At 41.5% G+C, this 21,306-nt stretch overlaps 1 protein-coding gene across 2 annotated transcripts in view; it reads left to right on the forward strand.

Annotated features, from left to right (window-relative positions):
* Positions 1-19,516, forward strand: part of LOC127645531 (interferon-induced protein 44-like) — a 65,134-nt gene extending 45,618 nt beyond the window's left edge. Inside the window, exons 3-7 of one of the 2 annotated variants that reach the window (XM_052129179.1) lie at positions 5,091-5,292; positions 6,297-6,446; positions 6,583-6,754; positions 19,018-19,118; positions 19,198-19,516. In XM_052129179.1, coding sequence (XP_051985139.1) covers positions 5,091-5,292; positions 6,297-6,446; positions 6,583-6,754; positions 19,018-19,118; positions 19,198-19,368 — 796 coding nt within the window. In that variant the 3' untranslated portion in view covers positions 19,369-19,516. The remainder of the gene's footprint in view (positions 1-5,090; positions 5,293-6,296; positions 6,447-6,582; positions 6,755-19,017; positions 19,119-19,197) is intronic. The other variant, XM_052129180.1, reaches the window with a different exon arrangement.
* The last annotated feature ends 1,790 nt before the right edge of the window (positions 19,517-21,306 follow it).

The raw sequence follows: 21,306 nt of genomic DNA on the forward strand, positions 1-21,306 counted from the left end.
GAATTGCTTCTGTTCAAGGCTTTTTGAGTTGAACAACTACTATTTTTTCTTCCTTCCATTCTTTCTTTGCGTGTTGTTATTTTGTTTCTTTCACAAATGTGTGCTTTGATATTGAGTTTAGACTTGTATGAAATTACAGAGCCTCGATTTTGTTTAAAAAATCTTGTAGATCATGTGTTATTTGTGCAGCATAAAATATTTCTTTCAGTCAAAACAGAAGGCCTTGTTGCCCAATCAGTCAGTGCCATACAGACAGCCATGTATGAAAATACCCTTTAAGAGGATTTCAGGCTGGCTTCTAGGGCACAATAACATCATGCCTTATGATCTAGAACAACATTAAGTGTGCTTTAGAGATCAAGATTGTTTATATATTTATTAATTTTTTTATACCTTTTTCTCCCAATTTGGAATGCCCAATTCCCACTACTAGGTCCTCGTGGTGGCGCGGATACTCACCTCAATTCGGGTGGCAGAGGACAAGTCTCAGTTGCCTCCTCTTCTGAGACAGTCAATCAGTGCATCTTATCACATGGCTTGCTGTGCATGAAACTGCGGAGACTCCCAGCATATGGAGGCTCATGCTATCCTCCACGATCCATGCACAACTTACCACATGCCCAATTGAGAGCGAGAACCACTAATCACTGTCACAAGGAGCAGTGCCCCATGTGACTCTACCCTCCCTAGCAACCAGGCCAATTTGGTTGCTTAGGAGACCTGGCTGGAGTCACTCGACTCCAGGGGAGGTAGTCAACGTCAATACTTGCTGAGCTACCCAGGCCCACAGAGATCAAGATTGCAGATTTTGAAAGTGCTGAAATTTGACTCTATGCTGTATATTTTTTCCTGTCAAATTGATTTTATTTCCATCTTAGGAAAGAAAACAAAACAATATGTAACAATAGATTGCATTATTAGCATTTTCCAAACAAAGCCTTCCACAGTATAAAGATATAAATGCACTAAAATGGCAGCAATTAGAGTAACATTAAACATTTCACAAAGTCTTAGTGGGAGGTTGACTGATTTAAATACAGTTGAAGACAGAATTATTAGCCCCCTTTGAAATATTTAGTTATTTTTCAAATAATTCCCAAGTGCTGTTTAATGGAGCAAAGACTTTTCAACATAGCATTTCTAAACATAATAGTTTATTCAGGCAACTTAGAGTGTTTATAATACAAATAGAAACAAAATTATAACCAAGAATAAAAAAATCTACAGGTCAAAATTATTAGCCCTCTATTAGATGTTAATAGTCAATAGTGTATCCCTTTTGCTTGATAACAGCATTTATTTGTTTGTTGTAGTTCTCAATACGTTTTGGGCATTTCTCCTGAGGAGTCGCAGCCCATTCCTCCTTAGCAAATCTCTCAAGCTCCTCCAGATTTTTTGGTCTCCTTTTATGGACTCTATGGGATTCAAGTCTTGGCTTTCTGCAGGCCAGTTAAGGACATTCACTTTGCTCATTTGTAGGTAGTTCTTCACCAGAAGTGAGGTATTCTTTGGGTCGTTATCATGCTGGAAGCCAAAATGTTGACCCAAACCAAGTTTTGTTGCAGATTGCCTGAGGATGTCTTTCAAAATCTTCTCGTAGTCTTCCTTTTTCATGATTCCTTTGACCATGATGAGATTCCAAGTTCCAGACGCATTGAAACATCCCCACAGCATTATACTCCCACCGCCATGTTTCACTATGGGAATGGTGTTCTTTGGGCTGAGCGCATCTCCCTTCTTTCTCCAAACATAGGCAACATTTCTATGACCAAAGAGCTCTAATTTTGTCTCATCTGACCAAAGGACACGTTTCCAGTATGCATAATTTTTCTCTAGGTTATCCTTGGCAAACGTCAGTCTAGCTTGTAGGTGTCTCTTCTTCAGAAGTTTTTCTTGGTCTACAACATTGCAGTCCATTCCTGTGCAGGGCTCTTGTGACTCTTCGTTGAGACATCAATCCCAGACTTGGCTAAATCATTCACTAGTGTCTTTGCAGTTGTTCTTGGGTCTCTAGAAACCTCTCTCACCAGTATTCTTTCCAAGGTTTTTGAAATCTTTCGCTTCCTGCCTCTGCCAGTCTTGTTCTCCACTGTGTGGGTCTCTTCAAACTTCTTGATAATACTTCTCACAGCAGTTCTTGACACCTGAAAATGCTTTGATAAATGTGTATATCCTTCTCCTGCTTTGTGAGCTTTAACAATTCTTTTTCTCAAGTCTAAGCTGAACATCGACGGCTCCTCTGTGGAGATTGCATAAATAAACAGCCGCTTACCTCTACATGGAGTCTTTCAGCATTCGGCCTCGCCCATTGCCCATGAGAAGACCCACACAAGCGACTCGGACCATCGGTTAATATATTTTATGATAAATTATAACATAATTTATGTTCTCTTACCTAAGTTTTTACCCCCGAAGCGGTACATCGCGCTTTGCTTCTGCGAACGGGAGCTGCTCCGGTTCTAATTCTATCCCAGCTCCATTTGAACACGAGGGGAACAAAATTGTATTGATATAATTCATCATTCCAACACTCCCCAGTGTTTCAATCAGGTTCTCCTGCACAGCTGATTCCCGTCAGCCTCATTATCTCGCCATGCAGCCTGTTTAGGTTGCGATCCATTCAGTAATTCTGTTTGTCTACTTCTAACATGAATATCACGATCATTCTCCCTTCAAAATGCCACCCGGAGAGTGATTTCTCCCATTCACAACACAGGGGCAATCATGCAACAGCGAATTCCTTTCAATGCACCTATACTCTCTTTACAACTTATTTTCAAACCAACGCAGACATTTTGACCATCACACCGCAATTTAATACAGCCTCTGTCAGAGTAGACAAGATCCAATACAGGTCTGCAAGAGGCGGATCATGCACCCCAACCCATTAATAATTATTCCGCAAACTCGCCTCCTCTTCGCATTCGAGATCGCTTCGCTGCGCAGCCTCGATAACACTATAACATGTCTTTCCCTCCTCCTATCAGGACAAATGCTTCATCAATCTATCACTTTATTGTACAGACAGTCTTCTCTACTTTTGCCTTATTTGGATCACAAACTTTATTTACAAGCTTGAACATACAACTTAATTGCTGCATGATTTTAAAAGCGTGCAACATCTGCCATATTTTTACACTCCACCTAAGCTTAAAGTAACAGGTTTTCATAAATGCTGAATGACTTGGCTTGACACCTTGCTTCATACACCAGTTTTTCATTTTCTTTAGAATTATTACAAGTCACAAACTCCCACTATTTTCATACATCCTCGTCAAAGGAGACGAGTCACCCCGTGCCATTTATTCAGAGTCATGAAATGGGAAACAAAGCTCCAAACTATACGCTTAAGTTAATAAACATCAGACCACAGTATTCGCTTGGACACTCAGTTCCAGGTGCCTTCTAATTTCATTACAAACCAACTTTAATTGATGTTATTTGTATGCTCATGCATGAATGTTTCCTGACATTTAATCTAACAAACAATTACATTCAGGCGTCCGAAGATTTTACGTTTTCCACGTTACCATGTTTTCTATTAGCTCAACATAGGGATGGGCATTAATTCAATATCAGTATGTATCACAATCAAAAACAATTTCAATAACGGTGATATGATTTTTGAGATTAATGACACAAGAGACTTCGCAATACATTTTAGCTCGTTTCAAACACAAGGATCCGTAGACAACAGCTTGCTGTCCCGTTTTTGTGGCATCTTTTGGGAGGTATTCGAGGTCAGGTCAAGCCTCGAGCCCTTTGCCCAGGACAGCAAGCCACACACGTTTACACAATCATTCTAAGCAGGATTACCTTAACTTGCAATCTACTGAAATGGAGTTTTATAAACAAGGTTCAGTAGGAGCCAGGCCATATAATCCGACCAATCACATCGCTAGAGTAAGCAAAATGTGTTTTATACAAAATGATATCTATACAATAGAACTATACTGTATTATATCACTATACTTATTAAATTATATTGAACCTATAGGCTTCACTCTAATTACCAAAGAACATATATCTCTGTGGCCTACATTGTTTGTATGAGATCAGGTCAGTTATTGTTTGTGTTAAACAGCACAGTAACACAATGCTAATCATAGTCTGGGCACAATGGGTTGTACCTGCTCTTTCTCCATCATCTCTTTCTCTTTTTCTCTCGTCTTGTCCCCTGTTGCTTCCCTTCCCAAAGCTGAGCTTTAATTGATGCAGTTTTTTCATTTTCGTCTGTGTCAGTAAAGAAAGTAAACACAGGTAAATTAATATTTATTTGCAAATGTTACCAGCCTCTGCTATGATAATCTTACAATGAAAATAAAAATATATAGTGGTACCTCATCATTTTAACATGCATTTCAACCCTACACAAACTGATATGAAAGAAAAGCATATCATTATCAGTCCATTTCTCAATTACCTCATAACGCTTTGGCGGTTAAGGTGCCTGCCCTGTCCAGTTTGTCTGCCCACAAAGCCCACCCCCAGCTGATTTCATTGGTCAACTCAAGCAAGCTGTCACCTGAGAAGGTCGGTTATCTTTACGGCACCAAACAGTTATTATTAGGCAATTATTTTATGACTTTTAATTTACACCTCAGGAAAAAATACAGAGGTCCGGACCTTGGTGACCTCAATGGTGGATACAGCCATGCTTAAAGTGAGTTCACTAATGGGTGCAGAACATTACCATTGGGCATGCCAGAGCAAAAATATAAAGCACATATTTTTGTAAAAAGACCTAAATTAATTATTTTGCAAAACATATTATGAGGAATGCCTACTTTTCAAGGTTGATGAACTGGTTACACAGCTAGGATTTTTGCAGATTTTCCCACAATTTTACCTTTAACTTAGTTCTTATAGTGTTTTTGGAATGGCAACAATTCTCCTTTTTACTTCACCACAACTGAGTGGGCCAATTTTCTGATAACAGTAGACATTGTTGACATGTAAATGTGGGCAGTCATGTGTTTATCTGAGGCCACATCCACACTACAACATCCTCATTTGTTGTAATGTGACTCAGTTGCAACTGTGATTTTTTTTTCTTCTCCCGAATAATTTTGTCTCTTGTCTTGACACAGTCAGAAAAAAGTGCTGAAAGAACGCCTAGAAAGTTTTGCTGTGAGCAATACAGATGTAAAGTGCATCAAGGTCCTAGTAACTGGACAAATTGGAGCAGGAAAGTCCAGCTTTATTAACTCTGTCCTCAGTACCTTTCAAGGAGAGATTGTTTGCGAAGCACTCGCTGATGCAGTTGACAAGAGTCACAGTTTCACAAAAAAAGTAGGTATTTTTAAAGGTCCTTGTTCATACTGTATAGTTAGATATTATTATTATTATTAACTGTTAAAATTAAAATGATGTGATTATTTGATTACCCTCATATTGTTCCAATTGGCTCAGCCAACACAAGCTGTTAAGCCCAAAAATAAAACAAAAAGCACCATAAAAGTATTCCATACAACTAGTGCAATATACTCCAAAACATAAGTCATACAATATCTTTGTGCGACAGACATTATTCTAATAATTTTCCCCTCTGCATAAGATATTGTGCTTGACAATAATGCACCGTGTTTGTTGTACATACAACTTTTGAAATGCATTTCTGAGATTTGACAGAGGTTAATAGCCAACGAATAACAATTTATGTTACTGTAGCGCTTTCAAAAAAGCTTTGTTTGTTTGAGTAGCCTGGTCAGCTTGACATTGGCTGAACCAATGGGTGAGTTTAGGGAGGGACTATCGGTTTCTTCAATCATAGAGGGTGTTAAAAAATCCCTTTAAAAATAATATATTTTAGCAATTCTGTTCGGATACGCTAGTGTTGTAGAAATGAAACGATTCAGCTTTAAATTTAGGTCTATTCATCATACAAAGCTATCTTATGGCTTCAGAAGACTTGGAAATAAGTCACACAAGTCAGACTGCTTTTATAATAAAGATATGGTGTCCTGTTTAGGTAAAGATATGGAAAAGAGTAGATCTGAACACTCTTCAATACTTTCTCTATTGTATTCCACTAAAGAAACTCATAGGTTAAAAGCGACATTAGAGAGAGTAACTGTTTTGTGTGTGTGTGTGCGCACCAGTGCAACCTATTTCTATAACATTTAGTGTCATATAAAGCAACCTTATCATGATATTTTCCTTTTCAAAGACTCAGAAATCTCCAGTTCTCTCTAAATATTTAAGCAATGAGAAGTCATCATTGTGTGCATGTCAACAGTTAAGATTTCTTGGTAACTGTTCTTATGTACTTTTGTCCTTTTGGTCTTGATTTGTAGCTCACTACATATCGCATCAAGAGGAATGAGACTGAAGATTTGCCTTTTGTCATCATTGACATGATTGGCATTGAACCTGAAACATTGACTGTACAACAATTAGAGGACATCATGAACACTATACAGGGTCATGTGAAGGAGAACTACAAAGTAATATACCAATATACCAATTTGACAATTACAAATTTAAACTGTTGATATGCTTATAATAAAATGTCATGACATTTTCCTTTTATTTATAATATTTTGCCTTTATTTTAAATTATTTTTACATTTATTTTCATAGTTCAAAATAGACAAGCAACTTACTCCCGAGGATGAGGAATATTACAAAAAAGATGCTGACATCTCTGACCAGGTTTTCTGCCTGGTTTATGTCTTGGATACAAATTATATCGCTACCAACGATCGACTTTTTGACCATTTAAGGACAATCCGCCTGCAAGCCAATGATAAGGGTAAAATTGACCACTGTATATATGATTACTATTGTTTACACTACTTACTGTATGAGTCTGCATTGTCTTCTTTAATACTGCAGGTCCCAAACTAGCCACAGTAACTACGTTTACATGCACTACATTTATATTTACACCAGAAAGTGGATTATTGCAAGAAAACAGTGTTCCTGTTTACACGCAATGTATAAGCTGCATACTATTTACTCCCATATACACTCACCTAAAGGATTATTAGGAACACCTGTTCAATTTCTCATTAATGCAATTATCTAATCAACCAATGACATGGCAGTTGCTTCAATGCATTTAGGGGTGTGGTCCTGGTCAAGACAATCTCCTGAACTCCAAACTGAATGTCAGAATGGGAAAGAAAGGTGATTTAAGCTATTTTGAGCGTGGCATGGTTGTTGGTGCCAGACGGGCCGGTCTGAGTATTTCACTCAGTTACTGCTCAGTTACTGGGATTTTCACGCACAACTATTTCTAGGGTTTACAAAGAATGGTGTGAAAAGGGAAAAACATCCAGTATGCGGCAGTCCTGTGGGCGAAAATGCCTTGTTGATGCTAGAGGTCAGAGGAGAATGGGCCGACTGATTCAAGCTGATAGAAGAGCAACTTTGACTGAAATAACCACTCGTTACAACCGAGGTATGCAGCAAAGCATTTGTGAAGCCACAACACGCACAAACTTGAGGCGGATGGGCTACAACAGCAGAAGACCCCACCGGGTACCACTCATCTCCATTACAAATAGGAAAAAGAGGCTACAATTTGCAAGAGCTCACCAAATTTGGACAGTTGAAGACTGGAAAAATGTTGCCTGGTCTGATGAGTCTCGATTTCTGTTGAGACATTCAGATGATAGAGTCAGAATTTGATGTAAACAGAATGAGAACATGGATCCATCATGCCTTGTTACCACTGTGCAGGCTGGTGGTGGTGGTGTAATGGTGTGGGTGATGTATTCTTGGCACACTTTAGGCCCGTTAGTGCCAATTGGGCATCGTTTAAATGCCACGGCCTACCTGAGCATTGTTTCTGACCATGTCCATCCCTTTATGGCCACCATGTACCCATCCTCTGATGGCTACTTCCAGCAGGATAATGCACCGTCACAAAGCTCAAATCATTTCAAATTGGTTTCTTGAACATGACAATGAGTTCACTGTACTAAAATGGCCCCCACAGTCACCAGATCTCAACCCAATAGAGCATCTTTGGGATGTGGTGGAATGGGAGCTTCATGCCCTGGATGTGCATCCCACAAATCTCCATCAACTGCAAGATGCTATCCTATCAATATGGGCCAACATTTCTAAAGAATGCTTTCAGCACCTTGTTGAATCAATGCCACGTAGAATTAAGGCAGTTCTGAAGGCGAAAGGGGGTCAAACACAGTATTAGTATGGTGTTCCTAATAATCCTATAGGTGAGTGTACATGCGGCGCATTCAGTAAGCAGATTTGTCCACAGCAACATAATTTTCCCACAACGCTTGTGTAAATAACATACATGGGATATGAGAAAGACTTCGCTGTTTTATTCTCCGGGGCTTTGCTTTATTTCCAGATATTCCAGAGTTGTTGCTGTTTTTGTTTAATTCACTTTCTATTGCAACCTGCAGAGGAATTACACTGCAATAGTACAGATTTCCTCTTACGTAAAACTCCATTTTCCACAATGGATGAGTGCAGATACGCAAATGTGAGATGGAGTCAATATTTTACATTGGTAAATGGGTATAGTTTAAAGGATATTTGATTTTCCCACTGTACCCACAGAAATATAGACACATCCACAAACACACAGGCACAAACTGGCGACAAACAGCACACAAGAGGAAGCTTAAGAAGGAAACGAGTAATAGGGAACAGGTGCTAATCACACTCACCAAGTGGCACCTGAGCATACACAAGATGAGGGTAAAACACAACATACAGAACAAACCGGAAAATTCACAGAGGCCGTGACATACCATAATACTGATGAAACTCATAGATGAGCATGCAATTCAGAATGTCCCGAGCTGGGACCAAGCACCTCTCCTCCAGTCAGTATGCCTCCCATTCCACCAGGTACTGGAACCCTCTGCTTCACCATCTAGAGGCCAAAAGACACTAAACAGAATACGCTGGAGAGCCCTCAACAAGGTATTGGGGTGGAGGGATGGGAGCGGGGGGTGAAGATCAGAAAGAATGACCAGTTTGATTCTGAGCACGTGAAACACCGGGTGGAATCTCTTGAGATGAAGGGGTAATTTGAGATTGACTGCAACCAGAATAAGAACCTTAATGATGGGAAATGGCCCAATAGACTTGGGACCCAGTTTACGAGAGGGAATTCAGAGAGGAATATCTTTGAAGGATAGCTAAACCTTCTGTCCACAGATATAAACAGAGTGTCTAGTCCGGTGCTGGACTGCCAGTATAAAAAATGCATGTGTGGATGGAACAGCAACATCGCGCTCCTGTGCCAGGTTGGTAGGTAGGGAGATTGGTATCCTAGGCAACACTGGAAGGGCGAAAGTCTTGTAGACGATGCCGGCAGTAAGTTGTGAGCATATTCAACACAGACAAGATTATCGATCAAAGCAGACAGCGAGTTCTGAGAGGCCACGCATTGCAGAAACCTTTCTAGATCTTGGTTGGCTTGATCAGCCTGCCCTTTAGTCTGGGGATGGAACCCAGAAGACAAACTTACAGTAGTAGCCCCTAGTTGTTGACAGAAAAAATGCCCCAAATTTCAATACAAATTGGGGCTCCCTGTCAGACACCATGTCTACCAGGAGGCCATGAATTCGGAAGATGTGATAAATGTTTACATGCTGAAGGTAATTTGGGGAGGGGTATAAAATGAGATGCCTATGAGAACTGGTATATGATGGTCAGAATGACCGTGTTGCCATGGGACGGGGGTAAACTGGTGACAAACTCTATGGTAACGGGCGACCAGGGCCTCAAAGTGATTGACAGCGATTGAAAAGTCCTGATGGAGGGTGGCCAGAGGTCTTGCTACTAGCACAAACAGAGCAGGCTGAGATGTACCCATGAACATCCTGAGTGAGCAAAGGCCACCAGAACCTCTGTGTAATCAGAACTCGGGTATGAGACACTGCTGTGTGACAAGCGACATTGGATGAATGACCCCACTGGAGACCCCATTTTGGAGTGTGTGCGGACCAACTGTGGAACAAATAACAGGTTCGCTGCATACTTCTCCGGTGTGGCGACCAAGCGCAAGGCGGAACGGACATTGGAGTCGACCTCCCAAGAGACCATGGCCAACATTCCTGAGGGTGGTAGAATGGTGTCCGGGTAATACAACAAATTGTCAGACTCAAGGCCTCTGGACAATGCGTCGTTCTTAGTGTTTTTAGAACCCGGACGATAGAAAAAAATGTAATCGAAAAGTGGCCAGCGAGCCTGTCTGGATTTTAAACGTTTGGCTTGACAGATGTACTCCAGGTTCTTATGATCATTCCAGACCATGAAGGGTACCCCCGAACCCTCTAACCAGTGATTCCACCCACCCAAGGCCAACCTGACAGCCAACAACTTCCTGTTACCAGTGTTGTAATTCCATTCGCAAGGAGTAAGACCGCTGGGAAAAAACTGCCTCAGTATGACCTCTGATGCATCAACCTCCACCATGAACTGACGAGTCAGGGGTTATTTAAATAGGAGCAGAACAAAAACATTCCTTGAGTTTGGAGAAAGCAGACGGAGCCTGCGATGACCAATGAAACTCAGAAATAGTGGAGGTACGATCCATCAGCGGGGTGGTGACAGAACTGAAACTATGCACGAAAATGGGCAAACCCCAGAAACCTATGCAGCCTTTGCGAGATTCTGGGGTTGGCTCAGTGGGTCCATACAAACTCCCTCAGGTGAGATGATGAACCCCAAAAAAGGAAAACGACTGTATATGGAACACACACTTCTCCGCCTTAAAAACAGCCGATTCTCAAGCAGCCGCTGTAACACCCTTTTGACGTGTAAATTCTGGGAGAAGATCAGAATGTCATCTAAATAGACAAAAACAAACTGATCTATCATGTCTCTATACACATTATTGACCAGTGCTTTGAAAGCAGCCAGGATGTTGGCTAAGCCAAGGGCATCCCTAAGTACTCAAAGTGCCCCAGTAGTGATATAGGCTGTTTAAAATCATCTCCCTCTCATATCCGGACAAAGTGATAAATGTCGCAAAGGTCCAACTTCATAAAGATGGTCGCTCCATGCAAGAGATTTATGGCTGAGGATAACGGCAAAGGATAGTAATTATTTACTGTGATATAAGGGATGAAGTGAACCATCATTCTCCAAGAAGAAGAACCCCGCCCCTGCAAGAGAAGAAGAGGGATGGATGAGACTGAATGCAGAGACTCGTTGATGTACCTATCCATGGCATTCCTCTCAGGAACAGAGAGTGAGTAGAGCACAGTCATAAGGGCAATGAGGAGGGAGGGTGATATGGTAAGCCACTGGAACCCTACTAAGTTTACAGATTCATCCTGTAAAATAAAGCTAGACAACACAGGCAAGACGACATAGCAAAGACAATTGGACAAACAGAAAGTGCTCAGGGAATGTACGTAATTTGTAGGGCAATCAATGTGTGGATTGTGCATTACCAGCCACAGGTTACCAAAGACTAATAATAAGGAAGGTGACTTAATCAGGTCAGCTGCTCGATGTGATTGCCAGATATGGTGAACATGAGAGGGATGGTGGTGTGGGTCTCCTCAGCCAGCGTGGTACCGCTCAACGAGCTGGCAGTGTTGGATTCCTGGAGGTGCACCACAAGCATCTTCCAACGTTTGGCGAGGTCAATATCCTGAAAATTTCCTTAGCTCCTGATTCCACCAGCACAGAGCAAATACAATGGTCAGTGCCCCATTGCAGCCTGGCCAGGAGAAGAGTGTGATGTTGTAGGGATTTATTCAATGGCGTCACGCTAACTAATAACCCCTTTATTGATGAACACTCAATTTTATTTGGCAGGAGGTGGACCTATGACCAGGGCGTACATAATACAGGCACAGATCTTGGGTGAGGTGTCAGCGCTTCTCCTAAGGAGGCAGCCTCGTTCTCCCGATCTGCAAGGGCTCGGGCTCCGACGTTGATTCAGAGGAACCACCTGGAGGGATCGATGTGGTGAAGGGCAGAAATTAGACAGGAGGCATCTGACAATGTCGCACACAAGCGGAAGCTTAAGTAGGAAACGAGTGATATGGAACAGGTGCCACTGATGACTAACCAGCAGCGTGAGCAGTGTCTCCTTGGAGATGCTAATCATGCTCACCAAGCGACACCTGAGCATACATAAGAGGAGGTGAAAACAGATCAAACTGGACAAACTCACTGAGGCCGAGACACAGTATGTAGTGTTACTTTGCCTTTAAAAAGTATCTGCCCCTTCCTGATTTGTACTAAATTGTTTTAGATCTTCAAACGAGATATAACATAAAACAAAGGTAAACTGAGTAAACACAAACTACAGTTTTCAAATATATATATAAGTCATCTAACACCTATATAAAACATGTTAAAAACTAACTGCACCCTTAAAATTAATAGCTGGTTGTGCCACCTTTAGCAGCAACAACTACAAGTAAATGCTTCTGATAACTGGAGATCAGTCTTTCACAATGCTGTGGTTGAATTTTGGCTCACTCTTTTGTGCAGAACTGCTTTAGTTCAGCCACATTGGAGGGTTTTCCATTGTGAACTGCCTGTTTAAGGTCCTGCCACAGCATCTCAATCAGGTTCAAGCCAGGACTTTGACTAGTTCACTCAAAAACGTTAATTTAGCTTCTTTTGAGCATTCAGAGATGGACTTACTCCTATGCTTTGGATCATTCTCGTGCTGCATAATCCAGTTGCGTTTGAGCTTCAACTCACAGACTGATGACCGGACGTTCTTCTTTAGAATTTTCTGGTAGACATCAGAACTCATGTTTCCCTCAATTATTGCAAGTTGCCTTGGCCATGAAGCAGCAATTTACAATATACAGTGCCTCTTATTTTGTGTATATTGTATACTGTACATTGTATATTATTATGTGTATATTGTTTATTATATTGTGTATACAAGATGTGTAAATTGTGTTGTGTAGATTAGATGTTTATTGTAGATTGACATGACTGCTATGTTGCTAGTAACTGCACCCAAGAATTTCATCCACTGTTGCACTTCTGCTAAAACCCTGGAATAAAACATTTTCTTAAGTGCATGTAAACGTGCTATTGGTGACATGTTCCATTTTTTTAAATAAATTTATATTGATTAATTTAAATGAATTATTCTTTCCTAATTTATGCACATTTGTAAGGTCCCTTAAAGCTGTATTTTTTATGTTTAACCTTCAAACAGAATCAATCTTAACCCCCACTTTTATCCCTCCCAATTCCCAACCCCACCCTCAACAACATTATGGTCACACAGACCAAAAAAATAAATAAAATATTATAAAAATAATCACACATCCATAAATGATATATGACCACTAAACGACCCCTCCTTAAAGGCCGCCACCCTTCCCATCTCCGAGCAAAACTCCTGAAAGGAGGGTGCTACAGCCGACCTCCAGCCCCTTAAGGCGATCGTGACACTGGTTAAGACCCAACTCTTTATGTGTCTATTTTAAATGTCGATGACCACACCATCACCCAAAATACAGAGTCTGGGTCAAAATGATACCCAAGTGCCTAATACATTGCACACCAGACTCTGAACCTTCCACCAAAACTCCTGGATCTCAAAACACCCCAAAAGACATGTGTTATGTCTCCATCCTCTGACTGGCATCGCCAGGAGGTGGGAGTATCTTTTAGACCAAGCCTATACAATCTATAGGGGGTACAATAGAACTGATGTAAAATCTTGAATTGTATAAGGCCCACCCTTGCACCTCTAGATGCAGTCTTGATGTTTTTTAGAATCTCAGCCCATTCACCCTCCTCCAATTCCAAGTTTAAATCTTTAACGCATAATCTCTTGAGAGTGGTCAAGGTTCCATCCCCAGACTCTGAATTAACAGTAAATACACTGATGCCTCATGACCTTTTCCAAAAGTAATCACCACGTTCATAGTATCTGCCACTTTAGGGGGGTGAATGCTATTCCCCAAAATAGTAGAGAGCAAGTGGCACAACTGTAGATACCTAAAAAACTGAGATCTGGGAATCCCAAAACGTTTAACCAAATATTCAAAGGATCTCAACACACTACTCTCATATAGGCCACCGAGTGTAGTATCCCCCCTCACAATCCACTCCGACCAGCAGAAAGTGGATTTATTAATACATAGTTTAGGGTTGAGCCATAAGATCGAGGCAACATTTAGATAAATATCTGAATTAATTACTCTGGACACTTTTGTCCATACCGAGTGCAAATGTGAGATAACAGGGTGTAATTTAACATCTCCAGTTAGATTGATAGAAAGGCTTTGCAATGGCAAAATAGGGGCAAGAAATTCCTGTTCAATACAAAGCCAGGGAGGGGCTCTTTTCAGGTGGAAGGGACCAATGAGCCAAATATCTGAGACTGAATGCATAATAATAAAACAAAATCTTGGGTAGGCCTAGCCCACCTTTGTCAATCAGCAATTTACTGAAATGTAATCTGGGCCGCTTACCATTCCAAATGAAAGACTTTGCTATGCTCTGAAATTGCTTGAAATAAGAGAGGGGGACATCTGTAGGGAGTGACTGTAGCAGGTAGTTGAAGTTTGGAATACAGTTAAATTTAATAACATTAACTTTCGCAATCATCAATAAACGTAACCTGCCCACATCGCTCGAAAACCTGTTTATTAAAGGGTCAAAATTAACTGGAAAGCTGTTACTGGGCAGTACTCTGTATGAGCCAAAGCTTCGGATATAAACCAATTGACTTTATATCCTGAGTATTTATATAATACTTTGAAGGCAAGGCAAAGATCTAGTAAGGTCAGAGACGAATTATAAAATACCATCTGCGTAAAGAAAAAGCTTATGCGCCATACCTCTCGCCATCACCCCTGGAAAATCATCCTCCTTTCTTATCGTGGCTGCTAATGGTTCCAGGGTAAGACAGAACAATAATGGGGATTTTGCCTCTGACCACATAATATTGATGAAACGATTAATGCTATCAGAAGAGCTGCGGCCCCGCATAAACCCCACCTGATCTATATGAATAAGATATGTCATAAATTAATCGATTAACCAAATTTTTACAATATTTTAATGTCTAGCTGGATCAGGGAAACAAAGCCATCTGGTCCTGGAGCCTTGCCTGTAGGCAGGGCCTTAATTACCTCGTCAAGCTCCTCCAAGGTTATCTCAGAATCAAGAGAATTATTTTGCTCAGTCATCAATTTAGGGAGTTCTAGAGGTTCCACAAAGTTTATAATATTTTCATCAGTAGACAAAGATGTGGAACTATAAAGATCAAGACAGAACTCTTTAAAAGCTTTATTAATATCAATGGCTGAGGTAAATATTTCACCACCAGCAGATTTCACTGAGGAAACAGTAGAAAATGACGCTCTCTGCTTTAAATATCTAGCCAAATGTTTTCCTAATGTGTCCCCCGACTCAAAATATGACTATATTGCCCTGAATAACCAAAACGTCTCAGTTACTGTCATAACCTCCATTCCCTGATGGAAGGAACGAGAGGTTGTGTCGATGTAGTGACACTAGGGGTCTCATTTGAGAGCCTCGGTTACCTCTTTTCTTTGAGAAAAGGCCAATGAGAATTGGCAAACAGAATTTGCATGCTGCTCCTCCGGACATACGGGTATAAAAGGAGGGAAGCGTGCATCTGTTCAGACAGGATTTGAGCTGAGGAGCCGAGAGTAATTGCCTCATACAGTTCCCCACATCCCTGAGGAAGGGAAGTGACATAACTAGCCTGGGAGCAGGCCGCACTAGCCGCAGCCTTTTCATTCTCTATGTTTTCTCTCCATAGAGTGTTAGATGCGGCTGGGGCCATCTTATGCTATAACATGCAACAGGGGGACCGTGCCACAGAAAATACATCACAGGAGATATTGGAGTAATCAGAACCTGTGGGGCACCTGTTCCAGTACAGGCAAATCAGTGCCTGCAGTGGGTCTGGCTGCAAACTTCTTCTGCTGAATTCGGAGCCAGAGGGCTAGGGCGGAAGGACACCTAGGGTCTGTGACTTGTGGACTTAACTGGGGGAGTAGAGCGCACGTCTTTGCCTCAAGGGAGGGGAAAGGTGCTATGCGCAAGCGATACACCTGGCCAGCCATACCATATTACTGAATTCTACGTGTTCGAACCTGTCAAAACATGGAATGAGTCCGGCTCAACCCGGAGATTGTAAGATCTCGTGAAGGTATTTTGTGTTGCTCAGTCCGCTGCTCTGCAGATGTCTGCTAAAGAGGTGCCATGGCCAGTGCCCACGAGGATGCCACACTCTTTGTAGATTGTGCTTAAAACCGGAAGGGGGCAGGAAGGCCAATACAATGGCGTCCACGATCCTGTGGGCAAACCTCTGTTGGAGACAGCATTTCCTTTCCACTGTCCACCAAAGCAGACAAAGGGCTCCCCAAAGGCTCAGAGAGGACAATGGAGAGATCCCATGAGGGGAACAGGCATGGCCTAGGAGGGTTCAGCCTCCAGGCACCTCTAAGGAACCTGATGATCAGATCGTGCTTCCCAAATGACTTATCGTCCACTGCATCTTGGTGAGCCACTACGGCGGCAACACAGACTTTCAAGGTGGAGGGTGACAGCTGCCCCAGCTCCAGTTTCTAGTGGAACCAGCACAAAAAAAGGCCTTTCAGTTTCCTAGGGCAGTCAACTGAATGTTTAGTGAGTAGGCTGTTCATGAGTAGAGCTGATGATGTAATCCATCCAACGAAATATACAAAATACTCCACAAAATAGAATGAGCAGATTCATCCACAACTGTCCCGAAGGAGAGTTATTCCACAAAACAAACTCCAGCCATGGTTACTGTTGTAACCTCCGTTCTCTGATGGAGGGAACGAGATGTTGTGTTGAATGTAGTGATACAAGGGGTCTTTCCTGAGAGCCTCGCGTACCTCTGGATTTTAGAAAAGGCCAATGAGAAATTGGCAGACAGAATTTGCATGTCCCTCCCCGGACATACAGGTATAAATGGAAGCAGACCTGCGTCTGTCATTCAGGTTTTTCACTGAGGAGCCGAGAGTAAGTTTCGGCCAAGCGTCTAAAAAAAAAAAACAGCATGCGCTAGACTGTGTTATGTGAACTGCTGACACAGGTGCAAGCAAGCTACTGCATGCTAAAAACAGCTGTATCGGCCGCACGTAACCCTCCCCAATGCCCCAACAAAGTGTCAGTTCTTGGGTTCCCAGCACCCCTGAGGGGGGAACAAGCGACATGACAGTCATGGGAGCAAGCCGACCAGCTGCGGCATTTTCTCTCTCTACGTTTCTCGTCATAGAGCAAAAAGCAACTGGGGCTGTCTTAACGCTATAAAACGTGTCGGGGAAGGCGTTCTTTTCTGTTCCTATTCTTTCAGGGGGAAAAGACCCTGCGGGAGACCACATCCTGCCCAGACTGGGGGGAGGTGACATGTGGCCAATACGTCACATGGGTTGTCAAGCCACACGTGGAAGTGGCGCGGTGGTAGGTCCTACCTAGTAAGGGAGGAGCTCTACAAACACAGCGGGGCATGCTTACCCAAGGACTTAATGTCCACTGCGTCATGGTGGGCCGAAATAGCGGCTACATACACCTTCAAGGTGGAGGGGGACAGCTGTGATTAACACACGGTATGTGCCGCGGCGCCATGCCCATCTCAGGACTCGAGTCTGAAGCCAGTACTGAAGCAGTCTCATATGCATCAACCCGAGCGGCACGAACGTGGCTGACGATGCCATATGCCCCAGGAGCCTTGAGAATTGTTTTAGAGGAAGCGATGTGCTGGGCTCGAAGAGAGCGAGGCACCTTAGCACTGACTGCCACTCGTTCGTGAGGCGGTCTGACATTGAGAGCAGGTAAAAATGTTTGGGTGGCAAAAGTGCGTCTCGAGGCTTGGGTACAGAGAAAAGACTCAAAGCACTTACCTTGCTCCGGCAGGGGGCGGGTTAGAGACTGAGGAGGAGGTCGCAGGCACTGGCCCGCCGGGGATAGGCAGTCGGTGTGATCGTGGCCCAGACACATGAGGCAGCATCTAAAACCGTCTGATTTGGAGAGATATCGACATGACATGAGAAAACATATAGCTAGAATTTGTCATGACAAAAGTGGATGAAGCATGCCCACTGGTGAAAAATATTTAAGGAAGATCTACACTACAGTAAAATAAAACAGAAGGTAAATCATGTGTTTGGTTTTGTTGTATCAACCGCACCCAGGAACTCCACAGCGGTGGAAGGGCATCTTTAAAAAGACGTGTCCTGAAAAGGATGTTCAATGCCTGCTGTGCATTGCTCTTTTGTTGAGTGAAAATACTCTCTTTTAGCGGGGAAGATAACACTCTATTACAGAAGCGCTGTTGAAGTGCCCAGGGGCGTGGACTGCACAGCGTGCAGAGAAGAGACAGCCGCTGGTAACACACCATAGCTCCAACAGCAGTGCTCTGAATGAAGTAAGTGGAACAGTAGTGAGATTCAGCTTGTGCTGCACAACCACTCGGCTCCGAAGAAAAAATTCTGACTGACAGACGATTGTCCGTTTCCCTTTATACCCGTATAGGGGCGGGACATGCAAATTCTGTCTGCCAATTTCTCATTGGCCTTTTCTCAATCCAGAGGTACGCGAGGCTCTCAGGAAAGACCCCTTGTGTCACTACATTCGACACAACGTCGAGTGAGTGACAGAGGGGGAACAGGTGTCCCGCTTCCTCAGACGGTCAAATGTATGTACAGTGAGACAAACTCACTTAGAGGCCACATTGTAAACACACCATGACATCCTCATCCATGAACTTTATGAAAGAGAGTTTCATAAATACCTTTTTGCGGTATTAGCTTGAGCACGTAAGTGTCTTTTAATATCTCCAGAGCCTGAGGATTTTTAAATCTTTGCCATATTAACTTCATAGAACAGTTATGTATCACGGTGTATCGAATCTCACCAGTTTATTAAAAACTAGCAAAATGCGCAGAAACACGTCCGACTCCCGCATGGCACCAAGCGACTCCCCTACGTAATGTGCTTTTACATTTTTTTATTTGGAAACCTTATGACATGAGAAAACATATAGCTAGAATTTGTGAGACCACTATTAATTCTGTGTGCTCATTGTAGGGATTCCTCAAGTCATTGTCATGACCAAAGTGGATGAAGCATGCCCACTGGTGAAAAAAGATCTAAGGAAGATCTACACTAGTAGAAAAATCAAACAGAAGGTAAATCATGTGTTTGGTTTGTTGGAATTGCTTTTCATAGTATTTCTTTCTTATTTAATTTTGATTTATTTTTCCTCAGATAGAAGTGTGCAGTGCCAGTGTGGGGGTGCCAATCAGCAACATCTTTCCAGTAAAGAACTACCACAATGAGACTGACACAAATGATGATGTTGATGTTCTTATTCTAAAGGTTTTTGATCAGATTGTGCGTTCTGCTAATGCAAGATTGAGAAGAGGTGCTTTCAACTGATGCTTAAGGTCAATTAGATTCATTTCATAAAGAAGATCTATTGGCCTGGATGTTGGTGTTTAAGCACAATTTGACCCCAAATATATACATGTTTTTTCGAATAATATAGCAATTGATCAAAAACAAAATCTCTCTTCTAAAAAAGATAGTGTGAAAATGATATTGTTTTAAATACAGTTAATGACAATTTATTAATTTACAGTTATTTCGTTTTATTTTAATAAAAGAGATTGATGTTGTGTTTGATGCATACCAAATATTTATAACAACTTGTTTAAGTGATGCTTCTGAGGTTTGTATGTGGAAGACAACATGTTTGGGAATATTGACTATAAAATGTATAATGGACATCTGTATTTAATAATGTAAACTGGATCCTGGAGAATTTGTGATAGTTCTTGTTTAAAGAAAATAAAAGAGGTCACATTTAAAATATCACATGTTAAGTATCCAGCTAAAATTTATATTAGAGAGATTTAAATTAGATATTGATTACTCCAAATATTTTTTGTAATTGTGTATACATAAAGACTTTTTGTGTGGATATGGAAAATGTTATTAGATTTGAAAACGTATATTATATTCTTTAGAATGAAGGATTTTGATTGATATGAATATATTATTCCAATGACAATAAATAATACACAACCTTATCAAGGACTGTCATAATGTGTTTCTGCCCTACAGCAGTGTAAATCAAGCAAACGTTTTATATTAGCATTTTATTTGTATTATTTTGTGTAATTTGATAACATTACACTTTGTATTATATTATCCTGAAATTTGTTTTTTAAAAGTGAGTTACCACAGATGAGACAAGGTTTCTAATACAGGTGCTGAGAGAGCGCTTACTGTATAGAGGAGAAAACATTTGAAATCTTCTCTCAAGTCAAGTCATTTTATTTGTAAAGTGAAGATTTTCACAACACAGATCATTTTCAAATAGCTTTATACAAAATTAACTTGCAATTGAAATTAAGCTGTAAGTCAACATTGTGTGATTTGATTAAAGAAAAACTTAATATATCTATTTATTGTCATGAATATAATACCAAATATAGCTGCAAGCAGCAATGCGATTCCTCCTCAAAATGGCAAATCATTTAAAATTGATCAGTAGAGGGTTGGGGTTAAACCCTTCCAATGGAGGAATCCAAAATAACATGTATTTCTGTCTGAATCCTAAGCGACACACTTTCAGTGTACAGGAAAATCCATCATACCGGACCTTATCGATCCTTGAGGCTTTTTTGTTTCCAATGAGAAATGAGGAATGTACATTAAGTTTCAGACGAATTTGACAAATTGGGTGAAAATGCCATCAGTTTGAAAATTGGACATTTGGGTGTGGTCTGTAGCGCCCCCTAAGGGTGAATGTGGGCCATTCTTGATTTGTGGGTTCCTGTTGGCCTGTAGTATCAATGTACCAATTTAGAACATTTTTGAACAGAAAATGAGACTTTTGGGTATGGTCTGTAGCGCCCCCTAAAGGGCGAATGTGGGCCATTCTTGATTTGTGGGTTCCTGTTGGCCTGTAGTATCAATGTACCAATTTAGAACATTTTTGAACAGAAAATGAGACTTTTGGGTATGGTCTGTAGCGCCCCCTAAAGGGCGAATGTGGGCCATTCTTGGTTTGTGGATTCCTGTTGGCCTGTAGTATCAATGTACCAAATTAGAAATATTTTGACCGGAAAATGAGAATTTTTGCATTTCCTGTAGCGCCCCCTATGGGCGAATGTGGTCCATTCTTGGTTTGTGGGTTCCTGTTGGCCTGTAGTATCAATGTACCAAATTAGAAATTTTTGGACCAGAAAATGGGAATTTTGGCGTGGCCTGTAGCGCCCCCTAGGGGCGAATGTTGGCCATTCTTGGTTTGTGGGTTCCTGTTGGCCTGTAGTATCAATGTACCAAATTAGCGTTCACTAAGATTTTCAC

This window comes from Xyrauchen texanus, chromosome 6, assembly GCF_025860055.1.
Source record: "Xyrauchen texanus isolate HMW12.3.18 chromosome 6, RBS_HiC_50CHRs, whole genome shotgun sequence".
NCBI lineage: Eukaryota > Metazoa > Chordata > Actinopteri > Cypriniformes > Catostomidae > Xyrauchen > Xyrauchen texanus.